The sequence below is a fragment of the Quercus robur genome, chromosome 4 (assembly GCF_932294415.1).
Source record: "Quercus robur chromosome 4, dhQueRobu3.1, whole genome shotgun sequence".
Classification (NCBI taxonomy): domain Eukaryota; kingdom Viridiplantae; phylum Streptophyta; class Magnoliopsida; order Fagales; family Fagaceae; genus Quercus; species Quercus robur.
This window is the reverse complement of record NC_065537.1, coordinates 60,150,952-60,171,250: the sequence shown is the minus strand read 5'-3', so window position 1 is coordinate 60,171,250 and position 20,299 is coordinate 60,150,952. Positions and strand designations below refer to the sequence as shown.

At 32.5% G+C, this 20,299-nt stretch overlaps 2 protein-coding genes across 2 annotated transcripts; both read left to right on the top strand.

Moving 5' to 3' along the window:
- The first annotated feature begins 217 nt into the window (after positions 1-217).
- Positions 218-4,324, top strand: LOC126724503 (UPF0481 protein At3g47200-like). The gene is made up of 2 exons (XM_050429017.1): positions 218-392; positions 2,786-4,324. Exon 2 carries the CDS (start codon positions 2,810-2,812, stop codon positions 4,190-4,192), a length of 1,383 nt encoding a protein of 460 aa, XP_050284974.1. The 5' UTR covers positions 218-392; positions 2,786-2,809; the 3' UTR covers positions 4,193-4,324.
- Positions 4,325-17,718: 13,394 nt separating this feature from the next.
- Positions 17,719-19,245, top strand: LOC126724502 (UPF0481 protein At3g47200-like). Its single transcript, XM_050429016.1, has one exon. The coding sequence runs from the start codon at positions 17,779-17,781 to the stop codon at positions 19,156-19,158; it is 1,380 nt and encodes a 459-aa protein (XP_050284973.1). The 5' UTR covers positions 17,719-17,778; the 3' UTR covers positions 19,159-19,245.
- The last annotated feature ends 1,054 nt before the right edge of the window (positions 19,246-20,299 follow it).

The following is a 20,299-nucleotide window of genomic DNA, read 5'->3' as shown; positions in this document are numbered from 1 at the left end:
CGAAAGAAAGTACACATGATACTCCCTATAGTTAAGAATGTTCGCGATAGTTATTGGTTTTTGCTTTATGGAACAAAATACTGCTACTATGTTTGTGAGAAGAGTGAAAATATGCCAGTCTTAAATTTAAAGCAGGAAAAAGTGAAATTGAGATGCTTGTATACTTGTGAGAATGACGTTGTCCGTACAATAACGTGTTTTGTGCTTCTATGAGAGAGAGAGAGAGAGAGAGAGAGAGAGAGGATCACACATGCTATAAATAGGATTGCAAGAAGAGAGTATGGTGTCAAATTCACAATCGAGAGAATCAATTATATATATTAGTGTGTATTTAAGAGGTGCTCTCAAGGGTAAAAGCTAGCATTTTTGTCTTCGGCCCTCCTGTTTGATTGGTAAGATTTTCTAATAATGCAAAACTTAATTTTCATTAGTTTAATTTGAACTTATGTATGTATGTTTAAATTCTTGATAAAATTAGATCTGTCTTCGGTAGACCCTAAGAAATTAGTTTTATAAATTTTGAGAGGTTAATATAATTTTGGCAAGAAGAAAACAAATCACATGACCATTAGAGAACGTGAGACTTGAAAAAAAAAATTAGTTAGTTTCAGGGTTTTATTTTTTACCATTTTAATTTAGTGCATAACACGAGATTTGAATTATTATCTTTGAGGTGAAACTTTAGAATCTTCTAAATTAAATTGTGGAAATTAAGGTCATGTCATGTGATATCAAACTCTCCTAATATTATTTAACCAAGCACCTATATATAATTTTGGTAATTTTCAAAAAATTTAAATTTGCAAGTTAATTTTTTGTTCCATCGTTTCATTCTATCTTTGTACTTCAAGACAAAGTTTGACAAAACATTGATCTTCTAATAATTTAATTAATTGAGTTCTTATTTGGTAAGCTGTTGGATTTTTGTAAATTATGAGTGATGATGGATCTTCTAATAATTTAATCACCTAAATTCTTATTCGGTAACTTGTTGGATTTTTGTAAAAATTAAGAGTGATGATATGGATACAACAACTTTTATTACATAAAACCTTAAAAACAAGTTTTACTAAATAAACCTTATGTGGGTTCCAGTTAGCTCAACTAATAAAGTCTTTAATGGTTGTATAAGAGATATGGGGTTCAATCCCGCCTACACCAAAAACTGATTGGTGTCTTAGTCTAATGATAAAGAGTTATTATCATAAGCGGATATCATAAGTTGAAACTTTCCCTCAAAAAAAAAAAAAAAAAAAAACTAAATAAACCTTATAATTTGACGTGTTTGACGTGTCACTAATTACACAAAGGTAATCAACATATTTATTTCTTAGTTGCAGTAGTTGTATCAATTACATTAATTTTCTTGTCAATTTGTAAACTTTTTATCATGGTTTTAAAAACTGGAACAGTTAAAGAACCCAAAAAGAAGCTAGTTCCCAGTTTTTATTGATCGAATCAGAGGTTTTTAAGGTTGAACAACTATTTTTACAGCTTTTATTGGACTGGTTGAACTAGCTATAAAAAAATCTGGCTAAATTAGATTTTTATCCTCTAAATAAGTTCTAATTGAATTGGTTAATTTTTCTAAAAAATATCTAATTTAAAATTGCATTTATTAATAGTTATTGATTAAATGTGTATCATATATGAGTAGTTTTTGTCAAACATTCAAGAAAAGGCCCGATAGAAGTCCGAGCTAATTTCAAGAAAATTCAAATGTTCAATTGTGTAAGGACTTTTACTAAATATAGCTTCAATTATTTGATACTATTATATTCTTCATCTACTCTCTTTTTTATTTTTTTGATAAATTCATTTACTCTCAAATTAAAATATTTAAGAAGAAAAATATTTTCTTGCTCGGATTCGGTCTTGTACCTTCCTAATATAAAGTTACTTAATTATTGAAGAGTTTTGTAATGAGCTTGAAATTTTATGTTCCGTGGCGCAAGATAATGTACATATCATCATGTTGTAATTATTATGTGTCAAATTTCACATGAAGTACTGTATTGAAAATTGTGTTGCCTACATTAAAAACTAAAATCATTCTGCTATAACAAAATCTTATTAATTAGCTTTAATGTTTTATTGTTAATCGTATAATATACAATGGTGCAGTTAATAGGAAAAGTTTCCTATAATCACAATTATACTTTTTCTTAAGACAATAAATGTTTGTTTATTAATTTTTTAGATAAGTTTTTAAATTCATTTTCCTAATTATATTATGTGTTTCAAGTGAGGATCGCTCTAGTGGCTTAAAAAAATTTTTTGTTTGCAAAGATGAAAATACCTAATATGAAATAGTGTTGAAGATAAGCATATTAGCCCATGAGTGCTAAAAAAAGGTATAGTAATTGAAGCTGTTTTAAATCGTTCCTCTTGGAATAAGATGTAGAATTAATGATGTCTTTATTGGCCAATTCATTCCCATTGACCAATTTTTTAAAAAGAAAACTAGGGTTTTAATCTCTCTTTCCTCTTTTGTTAGTTGAGTAATATTATAGTTATAAACTATTTTATAACATTTTTATAATTTGTTGACATGGACAATTCTTTCTAGTTATTATCCGGACTTATCATTAACATCACTTTTTTATTTACCAATAATCATTCACAACATCAACAATTTATAAAAAATGTTGTAAAATAGTTTGTAACCCTAGCATTTTCTATGTTATAACACTAATTGAGCTTTCCACCAAAAAAAAAATAAAAAAGCAAAAAAGAAAAGAAAAATCCATTATAGTGCTAGTGATTATTGTTTGTGTGTTATTAGGAAAAAAAAGGAACTTGGAGATTAATGAAGATGGAGCTGACTAGTGCTACTGGTATACTTAAAAATGATCTTATGTGTGAAGAGTCGTTTGTTGACATTCGAATAGTCACGGAAAGGGATCTTATGTGCGAAGAGCTGATCATTGATGTTCCACTGGTCATGGAGCCAGCCCAATGGCCCGAGTGTTGCATCTATAGGGTCCCTAAGAATCTTCGCCAAATAAATAAAGAAGCCTACAGTCCAAAGCTTATCTCGATAGGCCCTTTTCACCACGGTAAAGAAGAAGTGAGGGACATGGAAAAGCTGAAAGTGAGATACTTGAAGGATTTTTGTTATCGAACTGGAAAATGTCAAAAAGAAATAGCAAGGGTCATTGAAGAAAATGAAGTAAAGATACGTCATTGTTACGAAGAGATCTTTGATATCAGCAGTGAAGATTTCGTGAAAATGGTTTTATTGGATTCCACCTTTATCATTGAGCTTTTCTTGAGAGCTAATGATAAAAAGGATTGCATGTCAAGTAAACCATTGTTGAATTGCCATATACAGGCAGACTTGATATTACTTGAGAATCAGCTTCCATTCTTCATTCTCGAGGAGTTGCATAAGAAATTTTCCCGAAAACAAAACAGCGATAATTCATTTTTTATGCTTGCCAGCAATTATTTTACTTTGTATATCAAGAATACACTAGCTGAGAATAATGAAGTAAAACATTTCACTGATTTGATCAGATATTCTCGTCGCCCACAGTCAAAATTAAAATTCGAAGAGAGATGTGAACTATATAGTGCAACAAAGCTACATGCCGCAGGAGTGGTATTCAAAAAGAATGACAAGGAAGGTCCACTTGACGTAAATTTCCAGAAGTGTCAACCCTTGGATAAATGTCCATGCTTCACTTGCTTATGGCTCTTAAATTGGTTACCGTGCCTGAAATGCTTTTGGTGCTTGGAACGTATGCAACCTTTGTTGAATTTCCCAAGCATCACGATAGATGACGGAGCTGAAGGCCTTCTCAGAAACATCATGGCATTGGAGCAATGTCATTATCCACTTGAAGCTTACACATGCAACTATATGTTGCTATTGGATTATCTTATCGACACCAGAGAAGATGTGGATTTGCTGGTTAAAGAAAAGATTATAGCTAATCAGTTAGGAAGTAATGAAGCAGTTGCCAATATGGTAAACAAAATTAGCCTTGAAATTGTGGAAAATAATTCTTGTTACGCTGATCTCGCTAAAGACCTTAATAAGCACTATGATCAATGTTGCAACCATAATATGGCATCCTTGAGAAGTATCTATTTTGCTGATGTTTGGAGAGGTACTGGAACTATTGTGGGGCTTATAATCTTTGGATTCACTTTCTGGAATACCATTAGGCCTTATGTAATCAAATAGATTCAGTCCGTTGAGTTTGAACTTGTCATTTTGTTTAGCTTTGTGACAGCCTTTCATCAATTGGCTTGTCTATCCTATTCCCTATATTTGGCACTGGTTGTTTGAATTTTTTTTTTTTTTTTTTTTTTTTTTTTTTTTTTTTTTTTTTTTTTTTTAATGAATGGTTGCTTGAAATGTTGTTTTGGCATCTATGAAGAGTTTGTATTTCAACCGATAATGAAGTTCTGTTATCTGTAATTCCGTGTCTGTTTGCTACAAACTTTTTGGTTTGGCTTTTGCTTTAGTTTATTTATGTATAGTATTTTTAAATATCATTTTCCCTTAAAACTTCAAATTTTCGTTCCTCCCAAATTGGGAGGAATGAGAGGGAATTAAGTTAGATTCAATGATTTTTTTATTTAAACTTCCAAAATACTCCTATGTATTCAACTTTTATTTTAAAATTTGGGTCTAATGGTAATATTGTCATAAAATTATTTCATTCCATTCCCTCTATTTTACTCCCAAATAAGATTACTTACATTTCATTCATTTTCATTCATTTCAATTTCTTTATTTTAAAACATCCAATCAAGGTTACTTAATTCTATTCTTTTTCATTCATTTCCATTGCTTAAATACATTCCATTCATTTTCATTTCCTTATGACCATTCTATTCCATTCCATTCTATTCCCTTGCAAACTCCCAACAAAGCCTCAAAGTATGTACAAGTATACTTTAAATCACTTTTAACAAAAGACAATTAAAAAAATTAAAAATTAAAAAGCAATCATTGTTTCTTGTGAGGGTAATGCCTAGTATAGAATTTTGTTTTTCTTTTTAAAGAGTAGTTTTTACCAAGCATAACTACCTTACATTTTCATATATAAATGTTAATTATGTAGTATCTAACAAAATTTAAGATATGATTGTTGTTTCCTCTTGCATAAATAATCTGATTAAACAAAGAAGAAAATAGTCTATACGGTGTTTGATTTTTGATTAGCATACATCCCAATCCTTTTTAATCCAATAGCATAAAGAGATAGTTCGGAGATGTTGTCCTGAGAGAATGAATAACAGTAACACTATAATAGTGGCATGGGACGTGATAATATAACTCTAAGCTTTAATTTCCAAAATAATCAACAAGAGCATCAAGAAACTTGTTAGTGAATTACAGACATGAGATGCCATCAAGTAGCTTGGTAGAAAATTATAAGTGTAAAACTGTTAGTACTTTTCTACTTTTTGAATTTCCCTCGCATTGGCTTCTGATCCATCTGCTGAAGGAAAATCTATACTATTTGTTTTACATCACTTGTGAACTGTTCATACTTCTTGCTTTTAAGCTTAATCTTACTATGTTTCATCTCAATTGAACGGGCATGTTGAACTCAGGATTTGAGACATTACTATTGGAGATGACTCCATGATTTTCTCGTACCATAATTTCCCCCTTTGAATTCCTTTGTATTTAATTTTGTGTATAAAATCCTCGTAATAATACACAAAAGTGACAAAACCCCAATGTATGGGAGTTTCTCCATTTCTTTATCTTTCTACAAGAAAAATGGAGCTCTATGAAGGCAACAAAGCCATAAGAAGTTATTACGAACATTTCGATGCGAAGTTTTGGTGGGTTTCTTCTCTTCTACCACAATCATTTAACTGGACAGAAATAATCCTTTATTTATTATTATTATTTTATGCCTTGGGAATATAGAGGTTATGAGCTTTTTGGAAACAAAACTTTTCCATTCGCGCTAGAACGTCCAGCAAAGCCAATCAAAACCACCTTGTTTGGACTAAAAAAAAAAAATACACCTTGTTTGGATTGAGTTAAAAGATGGCTATAAATGTAACTGTGCAAATGGGTGATCCACCGACATCCTTTGAAGGAGATGGGCCATTTTCTTAAAACATTTTTGGGTCTATTTGGAACCCAAACATAGAGTTAAAGTAAACCAGTTACAAAACTTAGTTTTTCTTTTGAGGGTAAATTATAGTCAACAATTTTGAGATTTAATGTCAGTCAGGTTTAAAACATTTCAAACTAACTAATTTGTTTCTTAATTACTGTGATAGAGAGCAGGAAAATAGTGACAATTTAGGAATCAAGTTTGTCAGTTTTGAAATGTCTGTATAATATTAGTCTAAAACTCAGAGAATATTACTCTATTTTACCTTTTTTATATATTATTATTTGAAAGATTTGGGCCCAAGGTTTAGAGAATTGTCTTTAGGCAGCTGTAGTTCCTCTCATGGTTGATAGTTTTTAGACCCCTTAAAACAATTTATTTAACCTAGGTAATTAGCCAAGTTGTTACTTAGTCCAATTAAACAAGTCTAGGTTATCACAATAACAAATATCAAATCATGCAAAGCAGCGGAAGATAAATAATACAAGATATGATCACCCAAGAAACCAAACCGGTAAAAACCTGGAGAGGATTTGACCTAGCTATTCTCAAGGTAAACTTGAATCCACTATCTTGAAAGAATCAAAGTTCATACAATAAGACTTACAAGCCCCCATGCTCGACTTCTTATTGCTACCAACCAGTAGAACTTACTGACACAACCACGTGCAAACTCCGAATCCACGGACGTCTTCTTTCTTGGATTCACCACTAGATACAAGCACACCCGCTTGTGTTTTCTTTAAACTTCAATGGCAGTAACTGAATTGATCATCAAGGCGTAGATAAATCTTCTCCTTGAAAACCCTAAGTTTGTGTAAAAGAAAACTCCTCTAGATCTCATAAGAGATTTACACAAACCGCAATTATCAGCAACACTAAAACGTGGCTAGGGTTTGCCTTTTATACTTAGGACAAATAAGAAACCCTAAAAACGTTTTAAAACACTTAGGGCTGAGTTGGAAAAATCTGCAGAAAATCATTCTGCTCGAGTTTCGATCGATCGAGCCTGTCTTTCGATCGATTGAGCCAGGCCGAAAGGCACAATGCTTTCCTGCTTTAACTCGATTCCAACTTTACATAAAAGCACAACTTTGAGTTAGACTAAAACACTTCTAAACACATTGTTTTGATCATGGTTTGCCAACAATACAAATTAAAGTTCTAAATACATAAAATCCTAAGACTTTAGAACCTAACAATGGTGGACAAAAAAGGTTAAGAGAATTGTCTTTAGCCAACTGTGGCATCGATATTCAGTTTATGGCAACAACTTTACGCAAGGAAGCCATATTAAACCAATAAAAGGAAAGAAAGGTGAAAATAGGTCTGCATGGGTAATTCTACAATACCCCTTTTTTTTTTTTTTTGGTTGGGGGGATGATACCCACAAATAAGTAACTTGCTATATCGGGTTACTAAAACATTACATTTAATGGTTCTAGCATTACATTGGACAGTACTGATATTATATGTGTCTCTACTTTTGTCATATTTAATGGTTCTCTTATTTTTTCTCACATTTAATAGTTTCATTGTCATATTAGATAGTACCAACATTATATTTGATTGTACTTTTGTCACATTCGTAGGTACATTAAACCAGCTTAAGATACACTTATGACGCAAATTAAAAATGGCAATGGATTTGGTTTTGGGACAAAAGATACATTTTTAAACTCAAACCATGCATTTAAGATCTAATATTTTGTGTGTTTTTGTATTAAAATCCATTTCCCTCTCCCTTGTATATGTTTATGTTTGTTTCTATATGGTAAAAAAAAAAAAAAAAAAAAAAAAAAAAAAAAAAAAAAAAAAAAAAACGAATATTTTACATATAACTCTTATTAAATTTGAGGAAGTCCTTCCCCAAACACATCCTATTTATATTTGAAATAATGGGAGAGACCAGGTACCTTGACAAGTGTGAGGTCCACGTTCTTTTTTCTCCTAATTATGATACAACCAAAGCAGGGAGAGACCAGGTACCATGGCTGGACTATTTATGGATGATTCACTGAAATCCTTTATATGGGCCAATCAACCCTTAAATCAATCCAGTTACAAGACTTAGGTTGTTTTTTTCTTTTTTCTTTTTCAAAAATTTGGGCCGAAGTTTGGAGAATTGTGTTGAGAGAGACATTCGGTACTTAGGAAGATTTTAGCCCAATTGTAGTTCTCTCATGGACTGGACTTCCAAAATTAGGTTTGCTAATTAATGAAAACCAATATTTAGAACATTTGTATCAGTCTTGTATAATAAAAATAAAAAATAAAAACAACCACCTTTATCCAATCAAGCTTAAAATGCACAAATATTAGTTTATGTAAAGTTATGTAAAAATATATGGTTGTTACAATAATTGTATAAATTTACATAGATACTATTCATTTTTTTTTTTCCTGATGATGAAGGAAGAGAATGAATCATGATTGTTATGTATGAATAAAGAGAAACAATTAAAAATATATAAAAAAAATTAATTATATTTTAATGAAAAGTGGTGTAAAATAAATAATTTGATATGAGTTGTTTTAAAAAGTGAGTATATATAATAGAAAAAATACCTTCTTCTACTAACATATACATGAATTTTTGCACGAGCTGATACAAATGTATGACTAGACTTATAAAACTTGAGGCCCCATTAGCTCTAAGAAACTTTGAGAAAATCTTTGTATACAACTTTGTACAATAATTGTCACAAGACTCATAACTTTGACGTAGTTGATTGTGAGTGGTGAAGAAAAATAAGAGGATGTTCATGTGATCAAAGTCATGAGCAGCTATTCACTGTCTACCACATTAGAATTCTGACAAAAAAATTTGGATTTTCGTGTATATGACTATATGCCCCAGCTCATTATTCTTGTCCATGTTCGAGGTGTTACGCAAGTGAAGATAACCAATATGGTATATATCTCTACCTCGATCATGTAGGATCGATTTCGGTTCCTTGAGAGCACTTTACGCAATGAAGCTAAATAAAACCAAAGCCAATCATAAACTCGCTCAGCTAGAGACATCATCTTGAAATTTAGTTGTTAGTGTGTTACGTATAATATACATTCGTGCAAGTACACTGTTTGTTTTAAACGCATGGACACGCTATAGATTGAAAATCAGTGTAAATCTTCGTGATCAGTAATTCACTAACTCTGATAATTTTGTATAATTGACTCTTGCTTTATAACTAAAAAAGCTGACGCAATTAGACAGTGTAAGAGCATCCACAACAGTGAAGCTAAAAATTTAGCTTTTTAGCTCCACCAAAAGTTATTTTATCTATTTTATCTACACACATGCTGCAGCAGTGGATCTATTTTAACTTTCAACACAATAAAATAATATAAATATCACAATAAAATAATATAATCACTACAATAAAATAATATAATCACTACAATAAAATAATATATCCCACTATCCAAAAAACATCCACAATACCAACCACAACCACATCTGCCATCAGTCATAGCCACAACCACAGCCACAACCACCAACACCACCACCACCACCACCACCACCAGTCCACAGTAGGCAAAAAAAAAAAAAAAAAAAAAAAAAAAAAAACCCCAAATCTTCAATCTTTTTCCTCAACCCAAACCAAACAAAATCACCAATCACAAACAAGCACAACGTTGGCGAGCTGGGTCGGCAAGCTCCATGGGTTTCCCAGTCAGGTACCCAATATCCACGAGCAAGCACTTTGATCAAGCACAACCATGAGCAAGTACTCCGATCGGCGGCGTGGGTCTGAGGTAGATGGCGGCATGGGTCTAAGGTTGATTGGCAGCAACACCCATACCCACCACCACGAAACCCATCCGAGCCACCCATTGATGCCGATGAACCCAGCCATAGCCCACTAATGCCGACGAACTCAGCCACCCATTGACGCCAATCTACCCACACAACTACAACCACCACCACACCACAACCCATAGCAAATAATAATAATAATAATAAACAATTAAAAAAATAATGAAAAAAACAACCAAGTAAGGGCGAGATGGGTTGGTGGTGTGGATCGGCGGCGAGCTTTGCAGCGTGAGCTGGAGGTGTAGGTCGGCAGCGTGGGGGTGGGCTGGCAGTGGTGAGAGGATGTTGAGAGAGAGTTGAGAGAGAGAGAGAGAGAGAGGTGAGAGTTAAGAGATTATCAGAGTTGAGAGAGAGGTAATATTTTAATCGGTGGTAGGGAATAAAAAATTATTTATTTATTTTAGCTCTAAGCTACAGTGCACATCTATAGATAGATGTGCATTGTAGCAATGGAGCTAAAAAAAAATAGCTTTAGCTCCATTGCTGGAGCATGATTTTAGTGTTTGAAGAGTTAAAATATAGCAATAGACCAATATAGCACCACTATTATGAGTGCTCTAAACAAGCTAAGAAAGTGATTGGTTGTTGCTTTTTGGAACAAAATAGTAGTACCATGCTTGTAAAAAAAAAAAATACGTCAATTCTAAATTTAAAGCAAAAAAAGAAAGAAAGTGAAATTAAAGTTTGTGAGATGTCTGTAAACTAGTGAGAATTACGTTGTCCGTACCATAACGTGATTTGTGCTTATACTTCCGAGAGAGAGAGAGAGAGAGAGAGAGAGAGAGAGAGAGAGAGGATCACATATACTATAAGTCTATAAAATTAAATAGGATTGCAAGAAGACAGTTTGGTATCGCCGTCGAGAAACTCAATTATATAAGTGTGTGTATTTCAGAGGTGCTCTCAAATAGGGATGGCAATGGGGCGGGGCGGGGCCGAAGGATAGGATCTTCGCCCCCGCCCCATATGGATTTTTCTTGCCCCATCCCCGCCCCTTAAGGCCCCGCGAAGACCCGCGAAGCCCCGCCCTACACCGTAAAACTTTATTTGTTGTTAATTTTCCCTCCAACTATTACCATTTTTTCAAATAAAATGACATGTTTCAATAATAAAAATATACTTGAAATTATAAATAAATTTATCCGATCAAATCAAACTAATTTTTATCAAATCAAACTAATTTTTAGCAAATACTAAATAATATTATCTAAATGTTTAATAAGATAATATCACAACAAAAATCTCATAGTATGACACAATAAAATAATTCAAACTCCTAATACATAACAAAATAAAAATTGCCTAGTTCTTCAAAAAGAATCTCCACTTAAATAAAGTAAGATAATGATATTTTTGTTTAAACAGTAGGGTTTTAGGGTATAAAAAATTACCTTTTAACCCTTATTAATGCAGGGTGGGGTGGGGCGGGGCGGGGTGGGTCTAAAAAGCATAAACCCATCCCCGCCCCGCCTCGTGGTGCGGGTCTAAAATCTTGCCCCATCCCCGCCCCACCACCTTTGCGGGGCGGGGAAAACCCGCACGGGGCGAAGCGGGGAGGGGCGGGTCAAGCGAGGCGGGGCAAAATTGCCATCCCTACTCTCAAAGGGTAAAAGCATTTATTTCCTTGGTATGGCTTTCTATTATTGAGAATTTAAAATTTCCATGAATTTAATTTAAACTTCTGTCTTTCTGAATTTTTGATAAATTAGATCTATTATTTTTGAGAGAAAGATAAATTAGGTCTTATTATTCAAATAGCCTTAAAATTTTAATTTTATTGGAATCTTGAAATTTTAATGTAAGTTTATTTCGCTTATTAAAAGCGATCGTCATAAGTTAAAACTATCACTAAAAAAAATGATATGTTTTTTATATAACAATATGAGTTATGTAAAGACTAACTTGATATAACAATTTTTGCAATATATGAGAAAATGATATATTGTTAAATCATGTGAAGTATTTGTGTGTGTATATATATATATATATATTTATTATATGTGTGTATTTATTTATCTATAGTTTATTCATTGATTTTTTTTTTTTTTCCGAGAAGAATAGTTTTTCTATGTCTCAACCACTGCACGTGAGGGGAAGTATTTTTCAGTGTGCATAGCATAGTAATCATTTTGTTCCCTTCTTCTATGTCTTGGCTCAAAATGTTGGTCTAATTTGTCTGGTTCAGTTTTTTTTAGGACATGTTTGTCCAATATTAACGTTTTCGTTGTTTCAATAAAAAACCTTCTGAGTTACTATAGCTTTTGAGTAGAGTTGTGGTGTGCCTTTGTATTAAAACCCCTTTCCTTCTCCCTTGTGTGTGTGTGTGTGTTTGTTTCTCAAAAAAAAAAAAAAAAAAAATGAAGAAGAAAACCTTCTGTGACAATATTTTTCTTGTATTTTTTTAGTGTTTGTTAACATTAGATAAAATGAATTAAAGGAAAATTATTTTTGGTTAATATAAATGTAGGGGCCAGTTAGCCAGAAAGTACTATTAAAAGCTGTATGAATTGGGGCCATAGGCCCAATCCGAGAATATTAACTAATCTAAGGATGGTCAAATAAGGTTATTATGGAAATGGTATAATAAGAAAAAATAAGGATTGTATGTGATAGTCCAAAATATGTCCGAGGAGGAAAGTCATCTTGGAAACAGAGATCCGAGGTCAATAAGAATGTCTTGTCATCCTGGACATCCTTCAAGGTTGCATCACGATTAGAAGTCAGACATTGGATAAGGGATGAATAAAGGGAGGTAACAAATATCTTCAAAAACTGTTATCTCCACATTAAATGCATCCCAACTAACTTTATGGCCGCATTAATGTGGAGGTGATACCTGAATAGTGGTTAAGCAGCCTTACAGCTGCTAGTTGGAGGTTTTGGGAGGTGTTGGATGGGACAAGAAGAAGTTCTTAGAACCTAACCTACACGTGTATGGTAGAAATGATACCAAGATTATAGTATATAGCATAGAAAGGTGGCCAAAAAAAGAGATCGGAAAAAACTAAGAAATCTTTGTAATAGTCCTTTGAACTCTTGTGACCTTGTTCATCAATAAGACATTATAACATAGCTCCTCAGGCCATGCCGAGGACAGATTTTCTTATCTTAATTGAGTTTGATGCTCTTAAATCAACAATTGTTATTGTCTTCCTTATTGGATAGAACTAGTTCTTTCACCCACGCTCTACAAATTCATTGTTTGGGCTTATTGGGCTAAACCCAATCCTATATTGGGTCCAATCCAAAATCTGTCCCTACAATAAAAAGTATGCTTTATTTATTAGAGATTTTTTTCACTAATTATTTTTGGAAAATAACTCTATTTTATGGTAAGCTAAATAATAGGAGTTAAAAGATTGTTTTCCAACACATTTTAAGTTGCTATCAAACATTAGAAAATGAAATAATTTTATAAAAAAATAATTTCTTAAAAATGAATTATTTTCTAGAAAACTTTGAAGTTGAAAGAAATTGAGCTTAATTTAGTTTATATATTTTTGAATACGATATTATATATCTATATTTTTATAATAACATAAAATGAAAAATTTTGACTTATGGTTCACTTCTTCTAATTATATTGCAACATAAGTTTTTGAAATCCAGTATTTCAATGTCATTCGTTTTAATTATTATTTAATTTGGTCTTTAGAGTAACAAATAGTAAAAAACTATGTATGTTTAAACTTTTATCTTGAATTCATCACATTTCTGGATAGAGAAAAATAACACTAAAAAAATCTGGTTAAATTAGATTTTTATCCTCTCTAAATAAGTTCTAATTGAATTAGATAAGTTATTTTCTAAAAATTATCTAATTTAAAATTGTATTTATTAATAGTTATTGATTAAATGTGTATCATACATGAGTAGTTTTTGTCAAACTTTCAAGAAAAGACCCGGTTGAAGTCCGAGCTTAATTTCAAGAAAATTCAAATGTTCATTTTTTTTTTTTTTTTGAGAAGAAAATTCAAATTTTCAATAGTGTAAGGATTTTTACTAAATATTGCTTCAAATATTTGATCCTATTATATTCTTCATCTACTCTCAAATGAAAATTTTTAAGAAGAAAAATATTTTCTTGCTCTAATTCGATCTTGTACCTTCCTAATATAAATTTACTTACTTATTGAAGATTTTTGTAATGAGCAGAAATTTTTACATTCCATGGGACAAGATAATGTACATATCATTATGTTGTAATTATTACGTGTCAAATTTTACATGAAGTACTCTATTGAAAATTGTGTTGCCTACATTAAAAACTAAAATCATTCTGCTATAACAAAATCTTATTAGCTTTAAACAAATGCTGGTGCTATTTTGATGAAAATCTCCTTTCCATTCAGGCCTTGGCAACGGGAAAGGTGCTTTACCAAGGCAAAAGTGAAGGAAACTGCAATCTATCCTCATAAGGCATCTCAACTTTCTTTGTCTTCTAAGGTCTGCAATAGTGTTGCTAGGCTTTGATGTTTTCAATAAGTCTCTTTTGCACATGAGACTTGGTCATCCTCATGATCAAGTTCTCAAAGTTTTATTTCCTAATGCCAAATCTATAATGAATAAGTGTAATTCTGTTGATGCCTTAGGTCCACATTCTTGTTTCTCCTAAATGATGATACTACCAAAGTTGGGAGAGACCAGGTGAGGTAAGGTGACTGGACTCTTTATAGAAGATCCACCGATGTCCTATGGGCTAGCCTGCCCTTAAAGCGATTCAGTTAATTACAAAGACTTTGATTTTTTTTTTTTGGGGGGGGGGGGGGGGGGGAGGGGGGGAAGATTTGGGCCCAAAAAAGTTTGGTGAATTGTCTTGAGAGAGGCGTTTGATACTTTAGTGACTGGACTTCGTAAATCAGGCTTGCCAATGGAGAAAATTTGAGGCCTGGACCCATTGAGTTTGAGAAAATTTATGAACACAACTTTTCTATCACAAATTTTGTCATAACTTTGATTTGGGCCCAAAAAAGTTTGGTGAATTGTCTTGAGAGAGGCGTTTGATACTTTAGTGACTGGACTTCGTAAATCAGGCTTGCCAATGGAGAAAATTTGAGGCCTGGATCCATTGAGTTTGAGAAAATTTATGAACACAACTTTTCTATCACAAATTTTGTCATAACTTTGATTTGATCGACTGTAAGTGATCAAGAAAAATAAGTAAGTCTATGTAAAAGTGATAAGTAACTACTCATAGTTGTCACATTAAAATTGTGAAGAATAGGTTTTCATGTACTTGTGCCAGCCGATTATTCTTTGTCCAAGACCAATGTGTTATGCAAGAGAAAATAACCAATTTGGTATGTATCCCTACCTTGATCATGCAGGATCGATTTCGGTTCCTTCAGACCACTTCACTCAAAGAATCTAAATAAAACAAAGCCAATCATAAACTCGATTAGCTAGGGACATCACCTTGAAATAAGTTGTTAGTGTGTTACATACGTGTAATATACATTCGTGCACATACGCTCTTTGTTTTAAAGTCACGGACATGGTGTAGGTTGAAAGATAGTGTAACTGTGATAAGTTTTCTAACTATGCTTTTTAAATCAAGATGCTGCTGCAATAAGATTGTAGAAGCTAATAAGCTAAGAATGTTTCTGCAACTATTTGATAGTGATTTGGTTGTTCTGCAATACATACATTACACTCTTTGTTTTGAACTCACGGTGTAGATTGAAGTTCCGTGAAAATGTGAGTATAATTGATTTCGATTTTTTAAACAAGAAGCTATACCGAAGTACGACTCTCTAAACAAGCTAAGAATGTTTTCCAACTATTTGATGGTGTACCATAACGTGTTTAGTGTTTATTCGTCTGAGAGAGAGAGAGAGAGAGTCACAAAATCTATAAGCGTATAAATAGAATTGCAAGAAGAGAGATCACCTGTGAAAGAATCAATTATATAAGTGCTTATTTACTATTTACGAGGTGCTCTCAACTCTCAAGGGTAAAAGCTTTTCATTATTTCCGGGCCTCTTTGCTTGGTAAGACTTGGATCTGTTATTGAAATTTAAAATTTCTATGAGTTTACTTTAAACTTCTGCCTACTTAAATTTTTGATAAATTAGCTCTTATCGTTGAAATAGCCCTAATATATATATATATATATATATATATATATAATAAAAATCTTGAGAGTTTAAAGTAAGTTTAGTGAGAGAAAAAAAATTGTGTATATTACCTATACTCCATTACACACATATTTAATACATGTACATGAAAAGGCAACAAAAACTATGACTTGAAGCCATAATTTTTGAGTTGAAAATTATAACTTCAAATTATAGTTTCAATTGCTTTTTTATGTGTGTAACAGTGTGTGTGATTGTTTTTATCAACCAAAAAAAAACCATGTCTAGACTCTAAAGTAGAGACTTTAAAAGAAAAGTCCATTAGTGATTTGTTATAACCATCAACTTTCAAGAAAAGGTATGATAGAAGTCCGAGCTTTCAAGAAAATACAAATGTTGCAGTGTAAGGAATTTTTCAAAATATTATTTCAATATATATTTGATACTATATTATTGATTTACTCTCAAATTAAAAATTTTAAGAGGTGAATGATTCTCTTGCTCTAATTCGATATTGTATTTGTAGCTTCCTAATATCAAATCAATTATTTATTGAATACTTTTGTAATCATGAGCTTCACTCTTTTACATTCCTTGGCTTAGGATAATATACACATCATCATGTCGTAATTATTATGTGTCAAATTTCACATAAAAGTTCTCCATATTGACAATTGTGATGCGAACATCAATCGCTATAATCATTCTATAAAATATTAATAAAAAACATTATTAGCTTTACTATTGTCTTTTTAATGGTATTATACAAAATATTGCAATTGGAAAATTTTTCTATAAGCAGAATTGCACAATATTTTTAAGGCATTAAATGTTTATTAGTTAATTTTCCTTTTCTTCAGATGATAATGATATTAACTACAAAATTGTTATCGTCATGCATCCTTAACATAGTGATCACTTCACAAGTCTAAATTTTCGTTGGATGAGGGGGGGTAAGAGATATGGTTCATGTCTCCAGGAGAATATGTCGAATAAAAAAAAAAAAAATCTACAAAATTAAAGAATCTCTGAAACCTAAGAAAAAGGTTCAAAATATTATTTCCCTTTCACCAAGGTTTACTATTGTCCTCAGGGTTTAGCTTCCTTTTTGCACTGAAACTAACACTATTCTAAAATAGTCACATGTTCATCTTGTATCCCATCTTGTGTTATGCATAAGAAGGGAGTTGCTCACCATTATAAAAAGATATTGTGTTTTCTATTGTATAATTGAATATCTTATTTTCAATGGGGCTCACTCTAATGAATTTTTTAAAAATTCCCAAAAAGGAGCAAAGATGGTATCATTATTAAAGCTATTGGTTTCATTATAAAGGCAATCCACCTACTGACACACCTAGACTCACACTTAATTTACAACATGCTTAGCTATCAACTTTTGATTGGATTTCAAGACTTACACATGAAACTACCATGAATACTTGTTGAAAAAGAAAAAAGAACAATAGGTGCTCCAATTACAAGATAACACTTAAGTATATTATGGGTTTGGGTTTATAGTTGGATGTGTTCCTAGAATTATTCTTATAGTGGTTAAGAATTGTGTAATTTAATAGCATTACCTGGTTTTCTTTATTAGGAGAATAGGGTTGGAATCTCCCCTCCTCATTCATTATAAAAATTGAGTTAAAAAAAAAAAAAAAAAAAAAAAAAAAAGATTTTATCATAGTGCATGTGATTATTCTGCTTGTCATTAGGAAAAAAAAAGGAACTTGGCGATACGTTGCCTACAACCGTTGCTGGTTCACTTAAAAATAATCGTATGCGCAAAGAGCTGAGCATTGACATTCCAATAATCATGGAAAATGATCTTATGTGCCACGAGTCGATCATTGATGTTTCACTAGCCATGGAGCCAGCTTGGTGGCCCGAGTGTTGCATCTACAGGGCCCCCAAGAAACTTCGCGAGGTAAATAAAGAGGCCTACACTCCAAAGCTAATCTCAATAGGCCCTTTTCACTATGGTGGAAAAGAACCAAGAGACAAGGATGGTGAAAGAGAACAAAGGGAAATGGAAAAGCTGAAAGTGGGTTACTTAAAGAAATTTTGTAATCGAACTAGGAAATCCCAAAAGGAAATAGCAAGGATCATTGAAGAAAACGAAGAAAAGATTCGCCGTTGTTACTCAGAAAGCTTTGATATTTGCCATGAAGATTTCGTGAAAATGGTTCTATTGGATTCAACATTTATCATTGAGCTCTTCTTGAGGAGTTACATGGAGGAAGAATATGAAAATGATTATATATTAAGTAAACCATGGCTAAAGATAGGCGTAAGTCATGACTTGATATTACTTGAGAATCAGCTTCCATTTTTTATCCTAAAGGAGTTACACAATCAATTTTCCAGGTCTGAAGAAAACAACAATATTTCCTTTCGTAGGCTTGCATGTAAGTTTTTTCATCTCACTGGCAAGAAATTGCTCGAGAAGGAAATAAAACATTTCACTGATTTGATCAGATATTTCTATTATCCATCTACCCTTAAAAGTGGAAATGGCATCATTTCTGAACTACATAGTGCTACAGAGTTGTACGAGGCAGGAGTTATATTCAGAACAAGTGAAAAGGGAAGAATGTTACTTGACATTCAATTCCCAAACATGCCCTTGAAAAGATGTCCATGCTTCAATTGCTCATGGCTCTTAAATTGCTTACCATGCTTGAAGTGCTTTCCTTGCTTGGAAGGAACTCAAACTTTCCTGTATGTTCCTCAGTTTTTGGTACAAGACAAAACTGAAGGCCTTTTCCGAAACCTCATGGCCCTGGAACAATGTCATTATCCATCTGAAGCTTACATATGCAATTATATATGTCTCTTGGATTATCTTATCAACACTAGAGAAGATGTGGAGCTGCTCGTTGATAAAAAGATTATAATTAACATGTTAGGCAGTAATGAAGCAATTGCCACAATGGTAAACAAACTTGGACTTGAAATTGTGGAAACGTGTTCCTGTTATTTTGGTCTCGCTCAAGAGCTTAACAAGCACTATGACGAATGTTGCAATCGTAATATGGGAAACTTGAGGAGTAGCTATTTCTCCAATCTTTGGAGAGGCACTGCAACTATTATTGGTCTTATAGTCCTGGGGTTCACTCTTTGGAATTTCATAAGGCCTTACGTTTACGTACGTCATTAAAAAGATTCAAAACATGAGTTGTGATCAATATCTGTTGGAGTGTATTGGGTTTGGTTTACATGTTATGAATTGCTTCTGAGATTGTCATTTTTTTATTCTACGATACCCTTTGCTCCTAATTACCATATAACTGAGTACGTATTTTAGCCAACAATGTTTTATCTACTGTTATTTCACTTTACTACTGAATGCCAATAATAATGTCATTGTTTCTTGTAAGGTTAATGCCTACTATTGATTATTCTTTTAAGAATAACTAGCTAATGTTAGGTGTACATGTGTTGCACATGTTATCAGTTCATTTTGAAATTTTTGTACGTTTTTAAACCCTTGTAAACCAGATTGTTTAACCTAATTAATTAACCAAGTTGATTATTAGGTTTATTATTCAGATCTAGTTTAACATAATAAAATCATATCATGTAAAGCAACAGAAATTTAAATAAGACCACGATATGATCATCCAAGAAAACCAAACTGGAAAAAAACCTAAGGAGGATTTAACCTAACTATCCTCAAGGTAAAAAGCAAATCCACTATAGAGAATCAAAGTTTACATTAAGACTTAAATCACTAACATTCTATTGCTACCACATGTAGAATTTACTGACATGACCACGTGCAAGCTCCGAATCCATGGACTCCTTCTCTATTAGGCCTTTGCAACACAAGCACCCACATTTGTGATAAAAAAACACAAACTCTCCTATTTGTGACTCCAAAACTACCCTTGAAGGTTTAGATCATCAACACCTTTGATGATTAGAGAAGGTAGCAACTTCTACGACACCAGATCTTGAGATTCTTCAAGGAATAACACCGGCAAAAACTATGAGAGAGCTTTTTTGGTACAGAACCCTAGATACAAAAGAGGCACACTCTTCTCTCTCTAAAAAGCCTTATAAAAACGTGCTTAGGGTTTCCTTTATTTATTAGAAGAAGTAGCTCTGAAACCTTAATTCTTTTTGGGCTTGAACTGCTGTTGGGCCAAATTTAAAATTCTGCAGATACGTGTTTCAATCGATTGAGCCTGTCTTTCGATCGGTCGAACCAGGCAAATTCTGAAATCTTTTTTCTGCAGCTTGCTTGTTCTTGGATCTTGACTTGTATCACCTTGAGTATTGTTTAATAATACCTATAG